The 24,037-nt window shown below is 39.9% G+C and overlaps 1 protein-coding gene across 1 annotated transcript in view; it reads right to left on the bottom strand.

Moving 5' to 3' along the window:
* gldc (glycine dehydrogenase (decarboxylating)) overlaps nucleotides 1–20,281 on the bottom strand; it is a 22,680-nt gene extending 2,399 nt beyond the window's left edge. The window contains exons 1-23 of the mRNA XM_078251234.1: nucleotides 19,869–20,281; nucleotides 19,618–19,696; nucleotides 15,577–15,712; nucleotides 15,002–15,166; nucleotides 14,713–14,790; nucleotides 14,341–14,488; nucleotides 12,886–13,082; nucleotides 12,637–12,733; nucleotides 12,322–12,427; nucleotides 11,794–11,933; nucleotides 9,491–9,571; nucleotides 9,234–9,331; nucleotides 8,294–8,378; nucleotides 8,147–8,188; nucleotides 7,702–7,844; nucleotides 6,732–6,807; nucleotides 4,302–4,427; nucleotides 3,463–3,612; nucleotides 2,471–2,583; nucleotides 2,233–2,374; nucleotides 1,384–1,495; nucleotides 624–719; nucleotides 1–52 (exon numbers count right to left, since the gene is read on the bottom strand). The exon at nucleotides 1–52 is cut by the window's left edge and continues 121 nt beyond it. Of these exons, the coding sequence (XP_078107360.1) occupies nucleotides 1–52; nucleotides 624–719; nucleotides 1,384–1,495; nucleotides 2,233–2,374; nucleotides 2,471–2,583; nucleotides 3,463–3,612; nucleotides 4,302–4,427; nucleotides 6,732–6,807; nucleotides 7,702–7,844; nucleotides 8,147–8,188; nucleotides 8,294–8,378; nucleotides 9,234–9,331; nucleotides 9,491–9,571; nucleotides 11,794–11,933; nucleotides 12,322–12,427; nucleotides 12,637–12,733; nucleotides 12,886–13,082; nucleotides 14,341–14,488; nucleotides 14,713–14,790; nucleotides 15,002–15,166; nucleotides 15,577–15,712; nucleotides 19,618–19,696; nucleotides 19,869–20,156 (2,750 nt within the window). The 5' untranslated portion in view covers nucleotides 20,157–20,281. The remainder of the gene's footprint in view (nucleotides 53–623; nucleotides 720–1,383; nucleotides 1,496–2,232; nucleotides 2,375–2,470; nucleotides 2,584–3,462; nucleotides 3,613–4,301; nucleotides 4,428–6,731; nucleotides 6,808–7,701; nucleotides 7,845–8,146; nucleotides 8,189–8,293; nucleotides 8,379–9,233; nucleotides 9,332–9,490; nucleotides 9,572–11,793; nucleotides 11,934–12,321; nucleotides 12,428–12,636; nucleotides 12,734–12,885; nucleotides 13,083–14,340; nucleotides 14,489–14,712; nucleotides 14,791–15,001; nucleotides 15,167–15,576; nucleotides 15,713–19,617; nucleotides 19,697–19,868) is intronic.
* Between the last annotated feature and the right edge of the window lie 3,756 nt (nucleotides 20,282–24,037).

The raw sequence follows: 24,037 nt of genomic DNA on the forward strand, positions 1-24,037 counted from the left end.
TCGATCATGAGGGTACCAGCCACCGGCCACGACATGGTGGGTGCATGGAAACCTGGACTCCAGCACACAAATGAAAATAAGAAACAGTTCTATTGGTTATAATAAACTAATTTCTAATTTTGTGGGGGTTCAAGAAAATGTATGACCCTGTATATTAAATGTCTAGAAAAAGGCACCAACAGTTGCGGAGCGCTTCTAAAAATCGATACAGCATAGTATCGCAATACTTTACGTGGCAATACTGTATCGATACACAGACGCCAAGTATCGAGCTTTTATATATGTGTTGGTCAGTTTGTCTGCTTGACAATCCCATTTTGCAGCAATAAAACTGAAGTGAAATGAACAAACAGAGAAATGTATCTTTTTAGATAAAATAGATGTTGACAAAGTTTCCTTTTGGGCACATCATTTGAAATTGGGAAAAAAAAGGTAATAAATTGCAATATATCACAGAATATTGCACCATGTTTAAAATCGCAATAATATTGTTTCGTGACATAAGGATTGTGATGATTGTGATCGTATCGTTAGGCATCTAGGCACCCACCCTACCAAAAACTGTAGCATATTCAGCATATTTTGTATCACAATTAAAGAGGAATGTAAATAATTCAGCATACCGTAATCCTGCAGCCTCTTGGCCACATCGACAGCCTCAATGTTAGCCGTCTTCTTGAATGGCCTTACATCCAGAATGAACTCGTGGGCTACAAATCCTGTTCAGACCAACACAAGAACATAAAGGGAGAGCATTTTAATATTTGACATAAGCTTTTGTTTCCTTTGAAAATTGACTGCCGACATGTTCGGAAGTGTAGAGAGTAACCCCTTTTTCCACAGGGCGTGTCTGCGCTGCGTTCCGGAGGCGCCGCGAGCAATCGCTGCCATTCAAGTCGATGCTTGATATTCCACCAGAAAATCCCAGAAGCGTGTGTGAAGCGGCTCTCCGCTCCGCTAAAGATATACGCGACAGGTGTATTTTCACACGATCCGTGAGCTGTTCGGACAGCCGGGCAGGAAGTGAAACAGCCAAACTATCCAGTCAATTTACCAAAAGACACCCCCTCAATATCGTTTATGTCTCCTCTACAATCTTTTTAAAAGGACAACACCAGAAAAAGAAGGCATGGAGTTTAACTACAGGAGTGCTTGGAGTGGAAGATACTAGCTTAATAAACACATGATTGTTCAGTGAAGTACTTGTTTAAACAACAAAATCTGCGAGTTGGGCAGCAAGATGCTCCGCTGCTAAGACTCTCCCGGTGTGGTATAGCGCGTGGCGGAGGATGGAACAAAACCGAAACGCAGCACAGACGCGCCAGTGGAGAATCCGAGTAAATCAGCATACATTGACAGAAATGAATGCTTTCACAGCCGTACCTTTCCTGCCTCTGAAGAGGACCTTATAGTGACCTTCCAGCCTCTTGGCCATGTAGTTGGCATTGAGGATGGCCACCTCTGTAGCGTGACGCAGTCCTTTGGATCCCATCATCTATAACACAGAACACAGGAGTGATGTTAGCAGTCATTTTCACTGATTAAATGAAGGCTTTCATTCAAAAATAAAAAAATAAAAACTTCCAATGGACATATTTATGCAAGTACCATTCAGAATTAACTTCCTCAGTCATCCAGGTCACACAATATCTAAAAAGTTTAAAAATTAAAGCCAAATGGATTTGAGTGTTTTAGTCTTGAAAACTAGTGGTGCCAATAAGAGAAGGCCAGCTGCTTCACTTGTCTTTAATGAAGTTCAAAATGTGTACAATGTTTATCATCAGCAAAAAGTGTTCCTAAGCGACACATTCAATAAAATAACTAGTTGTTGACAGCACCATCCTGACATTCCTTCTCCGGCAGTTTATCACAAATTAGCACTTTAGTTCATGTCACTCTGACATGAAACTCACATGATGCCCAGCTGACTTTATCAACACTTACTATGTGACATATGAAGAAATTATTGGTAACAGGAAATAATTAAGACAAAAGAGCCATGGCCTTTAACTTAGTATTTCTAGAGAACAAACAAAACATATCAAAAGTATTTTGACAAATTGGAGAGAAAATCTGATTCTTGTTTCCAAATATTTCTCCACCCTCCTGTCGGTGTGCTTTTGCTACAGATGTGTGTCTTGTGTCCTTCATGCTCTTTGGAACCAAATTTTGTGAAACATTTGGTGACGTCTTGTCAGGATCACAAAACAAGAACTGATGGTCTGTGCTGACCTTGATGTAAGCCCAAGAGATCGGCAGGATGGCGCTGGAGCCCCAGGGAGCGGCGCTGATGGTGCCCAGCGAGTTGCTGGTGTTGCCTGAATGCATGGGAACCACCGGATGGCTGGGCAGGAAGGGGGCGAGGTGGGCCTTCCTGATGAAGAGCAGATTGATTGTGATGCATTCTTAAATTCAAGGGTCTTGGATACTGTCCCCTTCAGGATTACTGATTACCAATATTCTGACTTACACTCCAATCGGCCCCATGCCAGGTCCTCCCCCACCATGAGGGATGCAGAAGGTCTTGTGCAGGTTGAGATGAGACACGTCAGAGCCATAATCTCCAGGGCGACACAGACCCACCTAGAAAGAAGAACAAGGAAGGAAAATTAACTGTCTGTTGGCCAGAATGTCTGGACAATTCACCCATAATGATTACCATTTCTACTTTTAAACCAGATCCCTGATTAGGACAGAAAAAAAATAACTACTACTATTACTACTACTACTACTACTACTATCATTTGGCCAATGGTAATTTCACACCACATAAGACTGATTTGGAGTGAAGAATGCCTAATCTCGACTTTACTGACTGATGCAATCTACAGCTTAAATCAAGGCTTTTACAGCAGGAAAATGTGTGTGCAACAGATAATATTCCAATTATTGTAACTAGATGAGGACATTATAGTTTAGATCACATATCTGACATGAAAGCCATTTGAGATTATTTTAGTTGTGGCTTTACTAAGTATTGGGAATTTTAAATAAAAACATGACATGTACAGCATACAGCAGAGTATTAAGTGTCCATATCTTGCACAACTCATTGTTCCAGGCCCCTGAGAAGTAATAAGACAAAACACACGCAAACATCTTAAGTAATCTTATAATATTTGAATATCTAAAGTAACCTCAGATTCTTCTTTTGATTTGATCTGCCAAATCATTTAAGAGTCATGTGGCTGGCTACTACCAGTATAAGAGGAGTGAGAGGGGGCAGGGTCTGTAGGGCTGTCAGTGATTGGTGGAGGTGATATTGCAGTAAAAACCATCACCTGCATATTACAGAGACCAAAGGTTATCCAATTACAGCATGATAACACACACACACACACACACATATATTGCATACACCTTTATCCTACAGTTTTCACAAGTAATTGTTTACTTATGTAACATTTTAACATCACAGAACAGAAATACTTTGTAATTTTGTGCTGCAGTTTTTTCGCTCACCTGGGCGTTCATGTTGGCGCCATCCAGGTACACCTGGCCTCCGTTCTTGTGAATGAGATCACATACGTCTCTGATCTGCTCCTCAAACACGCCAAAGGTGGAAGGGTAGGTGACCATCATGGCTGCCAGACTCGCCTTGTGTTTATCCACCTGAAAGAGAGGGCAGGATTCAGGAGACTATTATTACTAAAATTACATTATGGAGTGTTGGGGATTTACACCCAAATTTGACCTGGAATGTAAAGTCACAGCAACACCTCTTGGTGATTTAGTATCTTTAGTTTAATTCAAAGCTGCCATGGTCTTTTATGAACTCTTATAGTGATCCGCGGTGATAGTGAACACTCAAGACCCACAAGACTGTGGATTTAAAATTTCATCCTGGCCAGTTACGGACAAGTATGACTGGTGATCCTTATGGATTTAAAAAAAATATATATATAGTATAGTAGTAACATAAATACTTTCATATTGTATATCCCTACTCGTAAAGGGGTACTCCAGCTATTTAGCACTACACTATTAAAGTTAAAGACCGATGTTCTTAAAATGATGATCACAATTTAAAAAGGAGCAGTGCCTGGGATAATCTGACTTTTAGTTGCTAATATGGGTCAAGGTCTAAAAACACTGGATCCTACAAATAAAGGTCTTTCAAAAGCCGATTCCCAAATTCCTAACACGGACTTTCTGTTAAAAATTTGAAGTCTTAAGGTCATCCTGGGATATCATCAAGGTAAGGACATTCTCAGACTTGACAAAGCTCCTTTTACAACATTACACAGCAGCGCTGATCCTATTCTGTAAAACCAGTGGAATGCACACAGTCTGGCTCTCACCAGCGCATTGAGGTGTGCCATGTCAATGTTGCCATCCTTGTCCACCTCCACCACCTGCACCTTCATGCCAGCCATCTGAGCGCTTGCTGGGTTGGTGCCGTGGGCTGACTTGGGGATGAGACAGACCTGGAGGTGAAAGGAAAGATATCAATGTAGCAGGACAGAGAGAGTTGTGACGGATTTGTAGCCAGGATGCCAATTATGCTTTTATTCAGTGTTCAACTTTTAGATCAGGGGCGGAGCCAGATGTTGTAAACCTTCGGGGCTCAGCCCATGGTCCATTTACTTCAACTATATGTACTATTTTTAATGCCATTTGATAATAGAATCCCAATCTGTACATCATTTGGGGAAAAACATGGTAGTTGCCAAGGAATAAAATCATCCTGTACAGCCTACGTCCTATTTTGTCTCCAATTGTTCTCCAACTGTGTTCATCATTCTGAAAGTAGAACACAGAAAATGTTGAGGACGACTCATTTTCACTCCTGCCACCTAAAAAAGAAGCAAACATTGTCTGATGTTACCATTTTTAAGTTACATAACATAGGTAGGGTAGGAATTTGGCATAAACAGCATTAATTATCTTGAAACCTATTTTTATTAGAGTGAAAAGAATCAATGGCAATATTTCCGCAGAAATGGAACTTTTTCTCCATTGATTTGCCAGTCCAGTAAAAGAGACCGAGGGAAATGACCCAAATGACCCTAAAAGATTCGGGGCTTTTGAGAAAGCATTCGGGACTGGAGCCCCAGAAGCCACCCCCTCGCTCCGGCCCTGCTTTTGACCAATGATATTCCAGTATCCATTCAGGCTATGACTGCAGAATGACCTCTCATTATCCAAGAACAGCAGAACAGAACATTCTCATATTAAGACTACAATAATCTCCATGAGTGAGCTTGAATCTTAATGTGGCTTTGAACAGAACGGAGACCTAAAGAAGTCACGTACAGACATTTTAAAGCCAAAATATATAAAGTTAACAGTTCAAAAACAGTTCATAAGTGGTGGTCTGGCCTTAGTAAATATTATTATCTTTTTTAGTGTGTGTCTTTAAAAAAATGTCTTTTTTAGTTTTTGGTTCAGTCAGTGTGGGGAAATGTAACGGGCCAGCACCCACCACTGGCACCAATGTGTAACCTGCCAGCAGGTCACTAATTGATTTTTATCCCTTATTAGGGCGACACCTGACATTTTGTAACTCACAAAAGGAAACTGGGGGACTTAGACCTGTGGGTGGGGAAACATTGGCAAATGACTGACTGGAAAAGCACTGCAGAGCATGGCACACCAGTGACCTGCAAGTCTTAAAAAATCTCCAAATATGGAATCTTGAAAGCAAGTAGCCTTTAGTGGGGTCAGAGTGTTTTCAGCCCCTTTGTTTGCACAAATGGTTGTCAGTTTGGACCTTGACTGTTTCCAGGGATCAGGCCACTATCTAAAGATGTACTTATGAGGGAGCCATTAAAAAACAAAGGCCAATTTACAGCACAGGAAAGATACTTTAGTCAGCCAGTCATTAATCTGTGGAGGCATCTTATCTCGCCTTGTCCTCGAGCTGCTGCCAATCAGCACATCAGGATACTGGAATGAATTTCCATAACGGAATTTCTAACCATAATACCTGCAACATGATAATCTGAAAAGTGACCTGTTGTAAACTGGAAACAATAAAACTGTCAGAAACTCGTGCTGATAGGGCTTATGTACTTATGCTCTTTATCAACCTCTGTAATTAGACATTTAGTCAGCATAAAAACTATTCTTTGATGATATCAGCGCTGTAACTGTGAGCATTAAGATGGGCCATATGTCCAAGAATAGCAAAGAAATGATTGCTTTTAGAAGCGCTTTAATCTTCTTGAAAATAATTTGGAATCAGGTTTGTGCACCAGCTCAGGCTTCATATATTTGTATTTCTCTTGAATTTCAGGAGCCTCTTTTAAAATTGGGAAATACACTTATTTGCATTCTTGACAAGAGTTAGATGATTAGACCGATACCACTCTCATGTCTGCATCAAATGTGAAGCTACAGCCAAGAGACGGTTAGCTTAGCATTAAGATTGGCAACACTGCCTTTGTCCAAAGGAAATAAAATCCACCTACAAGCACCTCTAAAGCTCACAGATTAACAAGTTATTTCTAAGAAGTTGTTTGTTTAATCTTTATGCCGAGATAAGATAATCGGCTGCTGGCTGCACAGACATAAAACTGGTATCCATCTTCTCAACCCTTGGCAAAAAGCAAGTAAGTATTTCCCAAAATACTATTCCCAAATAGTATTCTTTTTTCTCTAAATTGCTGTGGGACACTGCATATGGCACATATAAATCCAATTTGTGTTAGCTTGTTATTAAATCTTTTTAACTTCCAGATTACAGTGATTTTCAGTATGACTGCAGTCTAATTAGGCAGCACACTTACACTTCTCGAGCTCTCTCCCTTTGAGTTCAGGTAGGCTTTTATGGCAGCCAGGCCAGCGTATTCTCCCTGAGCACCACTGAAAGACAAGGCAAACACACCATGGTCATGTAGCGCGCGCACACACACACACACACACTTACCTCAGTAAAGTTCAAAGACCAGTCTACAGACATTACCAAAAGGGGAGAGACAGATGGGATGAAAAGCTAGCTGCAAGGTAACTCTCCAGGCCAATGTAGCATTATGTGCTATTCATAAACCCTCTGCTGCTGATAACGTGGTGATAGACAGCAGAGGTGGGCGTGTGCTTTATCAGCTGAAACCTGACATATGAAGCATGTAGTTCCTAACATTTGACTACTGGATAATGATTAAAATTTAAAACCAGCGTCAAAGTCCCAGACACAAAGGGAAAGTGCTCACTCCTGTTCTCGTTTACACTTCTCTACCATCAGTCGGAGTACTATCTCAAGCTAAGTACATATGCATAGTAGTAATAATAATAATAATAATAATAATAATAACTACAACAGACATTAAGATCTATTTTATCAAAGGGATAAACACGATGTTAAAATACTGAGTAAATGGTGACATATCTGTCAATTATGCATCAATTAAGTCATATTACAGGTATACATGACAACCATAACAGTTGACCATCTACAGGCTGAATCCATCTTTTTTTTTTTTTTAAATTATGAAGTTATTTTCAATGACTTCAGGGGTAAAATTATTTTATATTATAAAAAATATGTTTTTGGCAGGAAAATGCCTTAAAATTTCTCTTGAAAACTGGAAAGGGAAAGTTATAACAAATTAAGCATCTCTTTACTTTTGTGAACGACGGGAAAAAACATTTCAGAGCTAGACATCAGAGACTAATTGTCTCCAACTTGATGAGTTGGTGTTGTGTCCACCTGGATACTGGTATATGCAGATTTGTGCTGCAACAAACTGTGAGTCTCACCTGTTTGGCTGAAAGGAGATGTTGTCATAGCCCGTCACCTCACAGAGGTCCCTCTCCAGCTGCCTGAAGAGCTTCTGGTAGCCTTCAGCTTGATCCAGAGGCACAAAGGGGTGGATGTTGGCAAACTCCCTCCAGGTGATTGGCTAAAGAAGAGAGAGGACAGCAGTGAGCCAGAAAGAATGCAACTTTCCAAAACAACTTCATGTTTGGCCCGAATGTCCACTCTCGACCATGGAAAAAGCAGTTAAAATACTTAGGTCAGATGATAACAAATAAACCATCTCCATTACAATGGAGCAGCTCCATTCGCTAAGGAAGGCCACAAGATATGGCTAAAAGCTTTGGGAAACACCAAGAGGGTGGACCATGTGATGAGAATCTGAGAACTTCATGCAAGTTTTGAAAATATCCAATTTGTTCTGAAGATGCATCTTGAATTACTCACCATGAGCTCTGAAGAACTGTTAAGCTTCATGGTGCAGGACCCCTAAAGAAGAAAACAGCATCAACACATAACTCACACATATGGCATGGTATTCAGATTTGCAAACAACTGAAATTCATATCTTGTTTGGCTGCAGGTAGTACTAACCAGTGGTATCATGCTGTGCACCAGGGAAATGTCCTTGTTCTCCAGTCGCTTCATGTATCGCACAATGTTGGTTTCAGAGTGGTAACTGGAGACAAAGATTAACCAGAAGTAGAGTTAATTGGCATATTGTTTCCAATATTTGGTATGTCACTAAATTAAAGCAAAATAAACACCAGTAACCTGCTTACTAAGTGCATTAGTAGGAAGTTTGCACAAGCATTATGTCATAGAGTAAAAGGAGGACTTAAGACATTAGAAGCCCTGATACCAGACGGTTTTTATGGCACTAATAAAAAAGATAATATGTTTCACCTTTAGCAGCCAAGAAAAAATCCCTTTTAGCCACTGAGGCTGTCATTGTTGAAAACCCATTTCTACTGCAGAAATAATGTGTTGCGATGCTCAAAACACATTAAAGTCTTGCTTACGCAGGAACAGCACATCCTTTATTTTAAATAATAAATCAAGCCAGATCTTGGAAGATTTCCAGTGGGCAAAAAAAAAAAAAAAAAAAAAACACCAGCTGCCTGTTTATTAAGAGCAGCAGGGGCCAATTACATGAAAACGTAAATCTTTTTGGACTATTAAATCATATGCTGATTTCGGCATGCAGCCATGATAGTAAGAAACTGAGTACTTAAAATGCTTTGAAGCAAATCAACCTGTTTCTAATGCCACAAATAAGACATTTAACACCAGTAGCTTCATGTCAGACAATAAGTAGAGAAAAGTCTGAGCACCACATTTCAACATCGTCTGTTATGTAATGTGGTCATTTAACATCAGTGGCAAGTGCAACCAGACAATCAACATGGAAAATCTGATTCTGATATTTGTAGCCCAACATGTCATTAAGACATAATTGCAGTGCACTTTGTTATCATTGGTATAGTGCTACCATTGTGTGCTATAGGGTTATAATTTAACTGAGAATACCAACCTGTTAAAGACCTGGTGCGTGAGGTACTTGCTCGTCCTCTTGAATGGACTTCCCATGATCCCTTTCACCCGCTCACCCATCTTCTCAGCAATCAGCTCCTAAAGAAATTTAGTATTTCAAAATTAAAGCAGGTGGAGTTTTATTTTAAAGCTACTAATAGAAAAGAAATACTATGCAACCCAGATGCAGACACAGAGGAAGCTGACCACATTTAAATAACATAAAATATTAATCATGAGTGAAAACCTCCAACGTACAGCTGAAGATTCACAGCCAAAGACCCAGAGCAAGTCATCCAAGTCCCTCTCAGTCACCATCTCATCCAGAGACACACCCAACTGTTGGCGGAGAGGAGGGATGAAAACAATTAAAAATGCCTCCGATACTCAAGACCGTCTTAAAATTGTATGTTCAGCCATTATAAGCATATTAAAGTTGAAAAGCAATGAAAACACTTCATTATCTGTATAAATTATAGTAAGTGCACAACACTAGATGAAATAAATTAGGTTTTACCCCCCCAAGTAAATAAAGTTTCTCAGAACAGAATATACACACACACGTCATATAATTAGAATATCATGAAAAAAGTTGATTTATTTCAGTAATTCCATTCAAAAAGTGAAACTTGTATAATGTATACATTCATTCCACACAGACTGATATATTTCAAGTGTTTTTTAATTGTGATGATTATAACTGACAACTAATGAAAACCCCAAATTCAGTATCTCAGAAAATTAGATTACTTAAGACCAATACAAAAAGATTTTTAGAAATGTTGGCCAACTGAAAAGTATGAACATGAAAAGTATGAGCATGTACAGCACTCAATACTTAGTTGGGGCTCCTTTTGCCTGAATTACTGCAGCAATGCGGCGTGGCATGGAGTCGATCAGTCTGTGGAACTGCTCAGGTGTTATGAGAGCCCAGGTTGCTCCGATAGTGGCCTTCAGCTCTTCTGCATTGTTGGGTCTGGCGCATAGCATCATCCTCTTCACAATACCCCATAGATTTTCTATAGGGTTAAGGTCAGGCGAGTTTGCTGGCCAATTAAGAACAGGGATACCATGGTCCTTAAACCAGGGTACTGGTAGCTTTGGCACTGTGTGCAGGTGCCAAGTCCTGTTGGAAAATGAAATCTGCATCTCCATAGAGTTGGTCAGCAGCAGGAAGCATGAAGTACTCTAAAACTTCCTGGTAGACGGCTGCGTTGACCCTGGACCTCAGAAAACCACAGTGGGCCAACACCAGCAGATGATATGGCACCCCAAACCATCACTGACTGTGGAAACTTTACACTGGACTTCAAGCAACGTGGATTCTGTGCCTCTCCTCTCTTCCTCCAGACTCTGGGACCTTGATTTCCAAAGGAAATGCAAAATTTAGTTTCATCAGAGAACATAACTGTGGACCACTCAGCAGCAGTCCAGTCCTTTTTGTCTTTAGCCCAGGCGAGACGCTTCTAACACTGTGTCTTGTTCAAGAGTGGCTTGACACAAGGAATGCGACAGCTGAAATCCATGTCTTGCATACGTCTGTGCGTGGTGGTTCTTGAAGCACTGACTCCAGCTACAGTCCACTCTTTGTGAATCTCCCCCACATTTTTGAATGGGTTTTGTTTCACAATCCTCTCCAGGGTGCGGTTATCCCTATTGCTTGTACACTTGTTTTCTACCACATCTTTTCCTTCCCTTCGCCTCTCTATTAATGTGCTTGGACACAGAGCTCTGTGAACAGCCAGCCTCTTTAGCAATGACCTTTTGTGTCTTGCCCTCCTTGTGCAAGGTGTCAATGGTTGTCTTTTGGACAGCTGTCAAGTCAGCAGTCTTCCCCGTGATTGTGTAGCCTACAGAACTAGACTGAGGGACCATTTAAAGGCCTTTGCAGGTGTTTTGAGTTAATTAGCTGATTAGAGTGTGACACCAGGTGTCCTCAATATTGAACCTTGTCACAATATTCTAATTTTCTGAGATACTGAATTTGGGGTTTTCATTAGTTGTCAGTTCTAATCATCAAAAAGTAAAAGAAATAAACACTTGAAATATATCAGTCTGTGTGGAATGAATGTATACATTATACAAGTTTCACTTTTTTGAATGGAATTACTGAAATAAATCAACTTTTTTCATGATATTCTAATATATAGTATATATATATATATAATATATATATATATATATGTATATATATATATATATATATATATATATAGTTCTTTATTAATGACAAAACCCTTTGACACTTGATTATCGTATTGTAATATTCTGGTGCCATGTGTCACTGTGTTTGTAGCACATCATGAAACACTGTAATGCTGCTGTTATGGATGTTGATGCTGGGGATTTTGTGGTGTTTTTGATGGTGTCATCATGCTGTAGTTGGTGGTGACATTTTATGTCGTTATATCACTTTGTGACGTTACCCTGCGGTACCCCAGCTATGGCAAAACATTGGTTGTAAATGCTGTCCAAAGAATGTTCCACCTCAATGATCCATTTCTTTGGGAAACAGTTAGTAAAGAAAGTGCACTGCTTTTTTCAGAACATAACGTTCTCACCACTCCTTCAGTGTAGATTCTTAGGTTTATCTGCCTCTGCGCGGCTCTCTCAACAATGTCTTTGGCTGCCACGCTACAGTTAATCTTTAGAGTGTCGAAGAACATCTCACTGTGCAGCCGGTGTCCTGCTCTCTTCAGACCTGAAACAAAGTGTGCGGTTGAAAGGTTTCATACAGTACATCCTTTAGATGCATAAATAACTGAATAAATGTGTGTTTATCTATTGATGCAAGTTAGAACTGGACAAGAAAATGGGAAGAATTTATTATGTTTTGCATTTTCCCCAATATGCATGATGGAGCAATAATGACATATTGGTCTCTGCCCAGTCCTTCATTGGATCATTCTTCCACAATGTGTCTGATGTAGTCAATGTCGACAAACCTTGAAATGATGAAAATTAAGCATGCACTTGTGTTGCAAATACATGTCCCAAATTGACAGAGATGACTACGTCCAGCAAAAATGATTGTGGTGCTGCGTCAATAACAGCTTGATTTCAAATTGAAAAACAAAACAAATATTTACCTTCAGCAAGGATCAGAGCAGCATTGTGCGTCCTCTCAGCGATGTGTTTGAGTCCCTGAGGACCATGATACAGTGCGAACATAGCTGCCATGTTGGCCAGCAGAGCCTAGGAGTCAGTGGTTGAACAGGGATGAAAATGTAAAAAGAATAAAAATAAAAAAAATAAATTAAAAAATTAAAAAAAAGATTAAATAAATAAATTAAATCTTGATTGCCAGCAACTAAAAATAAATAAAAACACACACATTCACACATTTGTTTATTTATTTATAAGTGGAACTGATAAAAACATACAAAATGAGAGTCTGGTTATACCTGTGCCGTGCAGATGTTGCTGGTTGCTTTGTCTCTGCGAATGTGTTGCTCTCTGGTCTGCAAAGCAAGCCGATACACCTCCTTACCAGCTGCATCCCTGAAATGTGAATGTACGTTAATTATTTAACTGTTTCAAAAGGAAGCTTTTGAGTTTCCTCCATTCATTTTGATATGAAGCCCCATCATTTTCTAATATGTACACGAAACCTCCCTCCTACTTATTATGACAGATGGGTGTCTTTTTCTCACCTGGTGACGCCAACCATTCTGCCAGGCATCATCCGGATCAGGTTGTCTTTAACAGCGAAGAAGGCAGCATGGGGACCCCCGTAGCAAAGAGGAACCCCAAACCTCTGTGAGCTGCCCAGTGCGATATCAACGCCAAACTCCCCAGGAGGGCGCAGCACACAGAGGGCCAGCAGATCTGTAGCACAGCAAGCCAGGGCCTAGAAATGGAGAGAACCAGGGTATAGCCAAGTCAATGGACATAGTTCCGCTTCGGTCATTAAAAAGAAAACTATTCTGACTAACCTGTAGCAGCTGGTTTGCAGTTATGACACATATACGACAAAGATGAACACTTCCTGTGGTACAACCAAATCTTGATATTGGTTTATGCACATCCCACCCCCCTCCTTTAAAGCTCTACGAAGCCAGTTACTCGCTATACTAGTGTCATCAGTAGGGGTGGAACGGTACATGTATTCGTATTGAACTGAAACGGTATGGGAGTCTCGGTTCGGTACATGAATTTACACGGAGAATACATGGTATAAAAATAAATAAAACTTGCGTGCAAATGAATTAATGTAATGTGGAACTACTGTTACATACGCGTTTCTTAGGAACACCTAATCTGTAGCCCCGCCTTAGCTCTGAAGCTCCGCCTACATGTCAAGTTGGTCCAGTGAGTCAACACGAAGCAAACTAGTCCCTTCCATATACAACCAAATACGGATGTACTGTAGCTGTATCCCTTCTTGCCTCGACCACAAATGGCTTCCAGGCCCATTTGCTCCACTGTTAGCGTCGCTGTTTGCTGTTAGCTCCGCTGTTAGCGTGTGAGGCTAACGCCACAATTCGCCAACTGCTCTGTGTAACCGAAGCTGCTCTTTTAACACCCCTGCTCTGTGCATTCACATATGAGAGCAGCGCTTGTCTCCCATATCACACTACTAGCTGATTGTCTTATTTTGTTTACAAGTTCCAGATGGAGTCTGGAGATGATGTGGGGTAGCCTACTTATTGTTTAGGCTACGGTTTACATCTTACTTTATACGCTTCAGGCTGTTGCAGCTAGCACAGGGGAGAGACTGGATGACACTAGGTGGTACAGCCTGAGACATGCACAATAAAAAAAAATTGCCTTCTGCATTTTTGTTATGCTTTTCCCTCCATTGTACCGAACCGAACCGTGATGTCTGAACCGAGGTATGAACCGAACCGTGACTTCTGAGAACCATTCCACCCCTAGTCATCAGTATAAAACTTTAGGCGAAGCTGCTGTGAAAAGTGGAATCTGATCACTTCCTTGATACACGTTGAGAAAGAAATTTGGAAATCGGATATGGACACAGTGAAAGTTGCAAACCTAAGATCTTGTGCCTTTCTTTTGATTTAAATATAAATAACACTAAATTGCAGAGTAGCCTGAAAGCAGGTCGGTTATGCTTTTACTTGTTTTTGTGGCGAAAGCTATCTTACCCCTCCCTTGTGCGCCCGGTCCACGAGGGCTGTGAAGTCTTCCACCTTGCCATCAGTGTCCGGATACTGGAAGAGCACACCGCTCACATCATTCCCACTGAAGTCCATTTCATGAGGCAGCTTCAGCACGGTTTTCACCCCGATGTAGCTGCAACATTACAGTGAAAACTTAGAGGGGTACACAACTATAGGTACACATAGTGGTAAAAACACTTAGCACCTTAGCTGTCTGTAGTGGTTTTCTGCTTTCATACAATAAAAGAATGTTTCACAATAGAGAAGCTCAATGGTAATTAATAAAATAAGATGTTTTGTTTTTCTGTTTACCCCATTGATTTCTTTATATAGAGATTGTGTGTGTATGATACATACTTGGCTCTGGTCTGCACTACAGCAATGGTCTGGGGATGGCAGCGTGGGTCAATGTAGAAGTTTCTTCTTTTGTTCTGTCTGTACGGAGTAAAAACAAATAACTGGTCAGATATGCATGCAATGCACGTGTAAGCTTAGTTTCTTCTTGTGGCCAAGATGCAACGTATTCCCAAAGTGTAACAGTTATCTTAAATTCATATGATTTGATTCCATTTCACAACACAATCTGAGTAGTAAAGATTGTTCTCCACGTGACCGTGTGTGAGACGTGTGATCAGTCTGTAAATACCTGTGGCAGAGCTGCATGGCCTCAGCCGCAGCCGTTCCCTCGTCGAGCAGGGAGGCGTTAGCCATAGGCATGCCGGTGAGGTCACAGATCATTGTCTGGTAGTTAAGGAGCGACTCCAGGCGACCCTGAGAGACCTCGGGCTGGTAGGGCGTGTACTGCGTCACCCTGAGAACAAGACGGACACAATGAAACAACGGAGTGAGTTTGGACATGAGGACAATAGAACAAGTTGCAAGCAAGTTGGTGGTATTCAAGGAACCGAGACGGAACAGTGGAATGCATTGTATGTCTCTCCCAAGTCCCAACAAAAAAAAAATGGGAAAGGATGGCTGATTTAGAAAATTTTGTTTAACAGAACACCAGATCTCACGAGTCACAAGCATAGACCATTAAAAACCAGTCACAAGGCTTCCTATTAAGGAGACGCTATTCTGCAGCACAGCAATTTAGGTTTAAATGAGTAACCAAACTGTATGAATAAACATCATTAGTTATCTGTGAGAGGAAATGAGCTCCCTGCCCTTTCAAATTTCCTTAAGGTTTCTTATAAGGGAGGGTCACCTGAGGGCACTCACCAGCCTGAATTCTCCAGGAGATTACGCTGGATGGGTGGTGGTACCAAGCAGCTGTAGTAGCCCATGCCGATGTAGGACCTCCACACTTTATTCTTTGATGCAATCTTCTGTAGAGTGTCCAGAATCTCACTCTCACCTGTAAAATATTTAAGTTGTGATTATAATTAGATTTTTAGTCTTTGATTTAATGGGCATGACACTATATGGTTGGATGACGTAATAATATAATGCAAAAAACCAAAGAGATTTATCGGTAACACTTTACTTGAAGGTATCTACATAAGAGTGACATGACACTGTCATGACACAGTCATGACACAGTCATGACACATGAACCCTAACTTGTCATGACAAAAACCGAATGACACTTACTAAAAGAAGTGTTATGTCATAAACGTTTAAGACTTGTTTATAATGTTTATGACACGTTCATGACAGTGTCATGTCACTCTTATGAAGATACCTTCAAGTAAAATGTAACCGATTTATCTATAGATGTTTCTATACCTATAACTACTGCTTATCCTATAGCAATACTAGTACAAAGCAATATTGGATTTACAGGATTTTTGGCTTAATGTTAACGAAGTAACTTGATTTTTTTCCCCCGGTACTCCAGGAGCATTTCTTCAAATTCACTGGATTAACCAAAACCAGACATTCCTCTCTGGTTATATATTATGTGTTTCTTAATTAAATATCCAGGAACTTTTCTACATCAAAATATACTGTATGTCCCAATATAAAATAACATACAATAATACATTTTATCCATGTCACTCCCCCCCACTATGGTGCACCACAATTAAAAATACAGTTTCTTTGTCAACGTAATTAGAAAAGTCTGTTTCAGTGATATAAATTACATTTATTAAGCAGCCTCTGACCTCATATTATTATACATCAAAACGACACTACAAAGGTTGCATTTCTGAAATGAATAACATGTCACACAAAATATGCCAAACGTTCTAGTGAACAGCATGTTGTCTCTCATGTGAGCAACTGTCTGACTGTATAACTTACACGATAGAGATAAAAATAGGTTTTACTGTAGGTAGGAGGGTTCTTTGATAATATGTGGAAGCTGTGGAAACGTATTGCATGCCACACACAGTATAAAAAAAAACCTCTCAATATAAAAAAATAAATAAATAAATGTCAAAGTATATGCTGTAAAATAAAAAATCCCAAGGAAAAAAACATTTTACATTAGAACTTAGGATAAGAAAACAATGCACATACAAGACATGTTTTGTCCATCTCAGGAGCAAACACCAAGAGACGGACTACCCATGGTTTCTTTCCTGATGGCCAGTTATTTTGCCTCATTCTCCGGTGCAGTAAGGAAGCTCTGCCAGTGCACAACCAACCACTGAGATTCCTCTGGCCTAACTAGCTGCCTAGCAACTCCAAGGAATGGACAATACTGCCCATCTGAACCGAGAGCCCTAAGTACTCCTGCTTTTGAAAAAGAAAGACACCTCTAAGTCTTTGGTGGTGACAGGGACTGTAGCCAGTATACAAGTAGATATTTACAGCTTCTTCCAAAGGCTAAATGCTGCACATTCACATGTGACTCTGCCAAATTTAGTAGAGAAAATAATAATTCAGTGATTAAGGATTATCAACAGATTCAGGGTGAGTCGTTAACGTGTATCTTTGTGTGTGTGTGAGTTTGTTTCATGAGAGAGAGGACTGCTTTCCCATGGTCCCAGTTCTACGGGGCAGCAAAAAAATCCTGATTCAGAACCATCCAGGATGTCTATTGTTGGAGAGAGAATCCCTCGTTGGCTTTGCAAAATAAAGCCCTTCAAAGCTGAACAAGCAAAAAAAAAAAAACAGCACTGCCTCCAGTTTGTTCCCTCAGCATGGCTTGTTGCATTATGATACCTAACAGAATCAGAGGAGGCGCTGACACAAGGGCGAATCAGAGGTGATATGGAAACTACCTGAGGATTTGTAACTTCGGTATTTTTACGAACCTTTTCTAAATTTTGGATTTTCCAGTGGATCTCTGGTGTTAAAGCTGACTGTCTCAGGCAAATAGTCTCACATTGCAAGACCTACCTACGTATGTCCAAAGTGCTGTGTCAGCACTGGAGTATGGTATGGCTACACCCACTATTTATTCACACTCTGGCTTGTTTGTATTTCTTTAAACTAATCACAGCCGTCCTGGGCCGCGGTAGCGGATATAGAGATTTTCAGGCTTTATCCCAGCAATGTACATCTGTTGAGCCAGACTACAGGCAAATTATTTCTACTGTCAAATGAATGACTCAAGTTAATGGTTGCACAGTCATGCAATTGAGTCATGTCGGCATTTATTTATCGTACATAATCCAACACAAGGTTACAAATATGTAAAAAAGTCTATACTAGGGTTAGATTAAAACTCAATATTATAATTTGATTTTAAGTGGTATTATATTGTGACATGATTATATTTAGAGCTGAAACATCCATTAGTCAATCAATATTAAATTAATCACCAACTAATTTTGTCTGGCAAGAAAACCCAAACGTTGCCTACTTTCAGCTCCTCACTCGTGAAATTTGCAGTCGTTTTTATTTTTTATTATGTGATGGTAAATCAAATACATTTTGAGTTTAGGGCCATTATTCAGACAAAACAAGCTAATTTAATCCCCATTCAGGGCTTTTAGAAAATATAGACAGGCATTTTTCACTATTGAAAATATCCATGAAGTCAGAGCACTGTAACTGTTCTGCCAAACTGTTTTAGTTTGTGGAACATCATACAGTAGGTATCTACTTGATCTTAGATTGTATTCAGATCTACTAGGTGCAAATGGTTCATGAATTATAAATGGTTCATGAATTACAAATGGTACTTGGCAGAGTAACTGATAATGAAAATAATGGTTGGTTTCAGCACTTATTTTTCTGCGTTTTACAAAATTCTGCTGATTTCAAGCCAACTGTGCTTAAAAAAAATGGAAAAAATGAAGCAACTGTTTTCCACATTTAAAAAGGTTGTATCTTGTGTAATATATGACAACGGAACAAATGTCATTGCATTGATTGTTTTGAATGTGATATTGCATATATTTAGGATATCATGAGATGTATTGATACCATTAAAGTTCGTAGTTTTGCTGAGATGTTGGTTTCGTCCATGTTGCCAATTATTTTCATTTTGCACCTCAGCACACTTGAAATAATCACAGCATAACAACAAATTAAGCCCTCCCCCAAGAAGGAATCTATTTACATTTGGAAACATACTATTCATGTTGTCAGTCATCATTTATTCATCTTTTACCAGGGCTGACAGACAGTAAAGCAGCTGTTTTTACAGATGGGTTATATGCTATCTGCTATGCCAATTTACTTGAATTAACTGCCTAATCTCTTCCATTGTTTACTGGAAATCTAATCTAATACCGCCTCATTTCTAGCTTTAGCTTGTGTTTTTACTAAGGAAATACGACAACACAAACTCGTTTAACAGGAAGACTGCATGGGGCTGACACATTGCCTTTTGCATAGGGGGAAAGAAACAAAAAAAAACACATCCAGGCAAATCTCCATGCAAAAGTCACCTTATTAGGAAGCCCATCGGCTGTGATGTAACGTGAACGCTGTAACCAGATTGAACTGGACTTGGGACCGGATCTCAAGGCTAAACTTTACACTCCAGTTGCCATCCTATGAGCATCGGCTTCCCAACAGGAGATTGGTGCCGCTCGCCGAGTTTCGCAAAAACAACTCCAAATATGTTCAAAGGAAGACTTAACAGGGAAGAGCGCTTCGCGGCACACAATAGAGGTGCAACCTACATTCCAGCCACTCACTTGGCTTCATTCAACTGCCAGTTTAATGTGGGAAAACCTCACCGTGCAAAATAGCTGGAGACGAGTGAGACGGTTATACATTCATTTTGATATTTAAGTATTTTTAAATCGGTTTAGGCACAATTGCATCGAGGTTGATCATGCAGTCTTTTGCCACATGGATGTCACATAGAGATGGCATTATATCAATAACACATATTCAAATGAAGATTAAACTTACATATTGGGTCATCCATTTTCATACTCCGCTGGATACGGATGGAGGATGGAACGGTGTTTTCGATCAACTGGTCGATAGACTGCGAGAAAAAAAAAACATTTTAATAAACAAAAGCGCGCAAAAACATGGCTGTGAATACCGAATAATATCAATATACTGCTCATAGCATAGGTTATGTTGAAATATGGTTTTAATAAAATGGAAAGCGTGTTGTGTCTAATTTTAGGGGGGCGGGCGTGAGTAAATCTTACCTCGAGTCCCAAAGCATCCAGCATTTCTCTCTTCTCCCTCTCACCTGGACCAATGTGCCTCTCTGCAAAATCATCGTGTCTGGGTAATATTCTTTCTATCTGTCTGGAGGAGACGGCTGCAGACGTCCTCAGACCCCGGGCTACTGTTGGTAGGGATGCCCCGCTGTTTCGGATCCTGCACTGAAGTTTCCAAACCACGCGGCTCTTGTCACTTAGATGCCTGCACGATGCGCTGGGATTCACCGACTTGGCCAAGAAGATCCCCCAGGACTTGGCGCAGCTCTGCATCTCTAAATCACTTAGCAAGACAAGTCTGCAGAAACCGGTGAAGCCTTTTTTCCTCCCCTCGCACGGAAGAGTTTCCTCCCACTGAGACTGTTGCGATCCCTGCAGCAGACTCTGCCAACTCCTTCAAACTGGAGAGTTTATACAACTGCACAGTTGCACAAGAGCGGACCAATCAGAGTGGAGACGTTGTGTGACGCAGTGACGAGCCCCGGTCAAACAGCTGCTAAACTTTCTCACGTCCACTGTCCAGAGGAGGGAAAAAAGAAATAATTGTCACTGCAGACATATTTCAGGAGCAAGACACAATTTTCAAGTCCACACTGAGCCCTCACAGACTTTAGTTCAGCTTAGTGATCATGTGTGAGAGCAAGAGGGTGAAACGCTGCAGGACACTATTAGGTAAATTTACCAAATGGCCAATAAAGTGACAAACCAAACAGTGATGTGTGATATGAAAACATACACTTTATGCTTTAGGCTACATTGTTAAGCCCCTTAAGGCAAATATGTGATTTATGATGTTGGGCTGTATAAATACTGTAAAACTGACTTAACTTTGAGATTGTTTATGTAAATAATGTCATCATGGCAATAATGTCAGATTTCCCCAAGTCAAGAGCAACAGGTATAGACACGCATTTATACCAAGCGCCATTTCACTCCTGAAATCAGGTATGGCCAGGGCTGCAGGTGGTGAGGGTATGCCTGGTTCCTGATGTCAGACGATGATGATGATGATGATGATGATGGTCATTATATTATAAAAGGCTAAACTAGTTGCTAGCGATTTATTGGTTAAACTTTTTATTTCTATGGTATTTCTTAGTGTGTGTGTGTGTGTGTGTGTGTGTGTGTGTGGGTATAGAGGGCATTAGGGTCCGTTTAACTCTTAGGATTGTACTGGATTAGATTTGTATGGATTTGTTGCAGTTTTATTTGTGATGGTACTTGTTGCTGATTTTTATTAGTGATGGTGGTTTTTATAGATGTCTTATTTATTTATCTGGATTGTTTTGCACTAGCACTTTATGATGGAATAACTGGCACCTTTATAATGGAGTATAGGACCTCAACCACTTTAAATTATGTGATTAATGTATTCCATGTGCTTATTTTCAGTGCTCCACTTAATGTGGATTTTTTTTTGTTGTGCCGTGTGTCTGATTGTCTTACATGTGTGCCTTGCTGCACCGAAAAATTGCCCCTTTGGGGATGATATCTAAAACGTTGATAATGAGAAACTGCAGAATACTTGCCAGTGAGTCATGCAAACTTGTCTTTATCTCTTATTCTCCATTTTTAACGGTGCAATGCTATAAATTGAGGTTTATTGCTTCATCATAAGTGGTCCAAAAAGCCACCAAACGACTGCTGCTTTCAAAGGAGACCAGCCCTTTGTACACTTATCAGTTATAGACATAAAAGACTGCAAGTCTATGAGAGGAAACCACAGAGATTGGACCTGTGAGGGCTCTTTATTTACATTAAAGGAAAAATCCACCGGGAAAAAAAAAATGTTGGCCTTGCTCACATTCAGCATTTCAAATGCATCTTGGGTGATGTGATTGCAAGAGCTCTAAATACAGATTTAACCACCAAATATGCATTTAAATGTAGGATGAATACATTGGGATCTACTTAAAGCAACATCCAGATTCAGAGTTCAGGAATCAAAATATTGAAAGGCTATAGGGGGAATGAAAATGCATCAATAGCTGCACCGAGGGGCCAGGCCAACACTGTTTTTTTATATTAAATCATACATTAATAGTTCTGTAAAGTCTGTTCCGAGGTAAAGTAGCCACTTAAATAGTTTTTCTAGCAGATAAAAAGCTGCATGTGTTCCATTTACATTGTTGTAGTTTTCCCGCATCATGGTACCAGATGTGGCCTGCAATAACGGTTTCAGTAAAAGGAGCATCCCCAAAAGGCTTAGTCATTCACAAGCAGGGATGGGGATAGGTTCGCCACTTTACGTGAGCAACAGTTTAAGAAAAAACGTTTCTCAACGTACAATTGCAAGGAATTTAGAGATTTCATCATCTACAGTCCATAATATCATCAACAACGTAACCGGCAAGGCCAAAAACCAACATTGAATGCCCGTGGCTTCAGGCGGCACTTCATTAAAAACTACGTAAAGGATATTACCACGTGGTAGGCACCATTAATGCTGAAAGGTAAATACAGGTTTTGGAGCACCATATGCTGCCATCCAAGCAACGTATTTTTCAGGGACGTCCCTGCTTATTTCAGCATTGAAAATGTGTGCCGCATTATGAACCGCAACGGAGATCCGGGACTGTTGAGCAACTGAAGTCGGACATCAAGCACGGATGGGAAAGAATTCAATGTATAAAGCTTCAACAATTAGTGTCCTCAGTTCCCAAACGCGTATTGAGTATTGTTAAAAGAAAAGGTGATGTAACACAGTGGTAAACATGCCCCTGTCCCAGCTTTTTTGGAACGTGTTGCAGGCATCAAATTCAAAATGAGTGAATATTTGCTAAAAAACAATAAAGTTTATCAGTAATCTGTTTTTATTTGCGTTTTACACAATTTAATGGATTTAACACCACTTTGGTCAGTGGTGGACTAAGATTTGACAGTCATGCCCATTGGAATTTGGGTTTGTAAGATTTGATAAGAAATTGTGCAGTGTTAGCATTTCATCACTGATCAGGAAATACTGAATGACTTAAGTACATAAAGCTAGGCAGGCGACCTCACAACAAGAAAATTGATATTTTGTTGTCACCCTTTCTCCTCTCTGGGAGTTTGTTTTGTCTTCTAGTACTGGCTTCGTCTTGATTTACGCTTGGCAATTGTTGCATTGCAGCTGCTTTCTACACGAGATAGACATTAGGAGCAGAACAAAAACAAGTTTATAGTTGGAGAATATCAGACATGTTTGAGAAGAAATCGATACAGTATATCTTTAATTTGCAGTGCTTGTTCACTTGTTTTTTTAGTACCTTTCCCAAAATACATGTAATATAATAATAATAAACTTTATTTATGCAGCCCTTTTCACAACAAAGTGTTGTGTAACATATTTCACGACAGGTCAGACCTGCTGTGCTTACCTTTGAAAATGCCTTTTAATAAGGGCAGCTCAAAACATCCGACTGCACCCTATTGTACACAATGCAGTCAGGGATACAATTACAACGGTAGTCTTGTATTGACAGGAAGAAAGTAAACATTATTCAGTGTGAGACACCTTCCAAATAATCAGAAATATAGGTCAGTATGAAAGTGCCTCCTAAATGTTTTACTTTTTCCAAGGTTGGGTCAAACGAGGTCAGACATCTCTTGTGCAAAGTTCAGTGGGCAGGAACATAATTTATCTACACAGTATAATACTCAAATAATATGGAGTTATATTCCTATCTGCATAATAATGAATACTCAGACTTTTAGCGAAAGTTGTCAGAAATGTGCCAAATTTGTTGCGCCAAAAGTAGCTTTAAATTGAAGTGAATTTAAAAAGAAGTGAATTGTACATTGTTATTTTTAGGTAAAACTTCATTTCATTGTTGTATAACTGAAATAAGGCCAGGGTGCTGTGGCTCAGACCCTGATACTATTTTAAGAAATTCATCATAAATTTGACAAACCAGTTTGTAATACTGAATAAATAATATAATATGTAATAAATAAATATAACCTTGGACGAGAAGGTTAAAAGAGCAATGACTTTGCTTTTCATCGTTGGGGTAAGACATTTTACAGGTGACACAGGAGCTGGTCCTTGACCTCCATTTTGATCTTGGACTTTTCTATTTCTTACTTTGTTTACACTAGTTGATTGTTGTTTTTCATGGTTTAAGTCTTGAATATGAAAGTCAAAATACAGCTGACTAAAATTACATATGCAC

Source organism: Sander vitreus, chromosome 5 (genome assembly GCF_031162955.1).
Source record: "Sander vitreus isolate 19-12246 chromosome 5, sanVit1, whole genome shotgun sequence".
Lineage (NCBI taxonomy): Eukaryota > Metazoa > Chordata > Actinopteri > Perciformes > Percidae > Sander > Sander vitreus.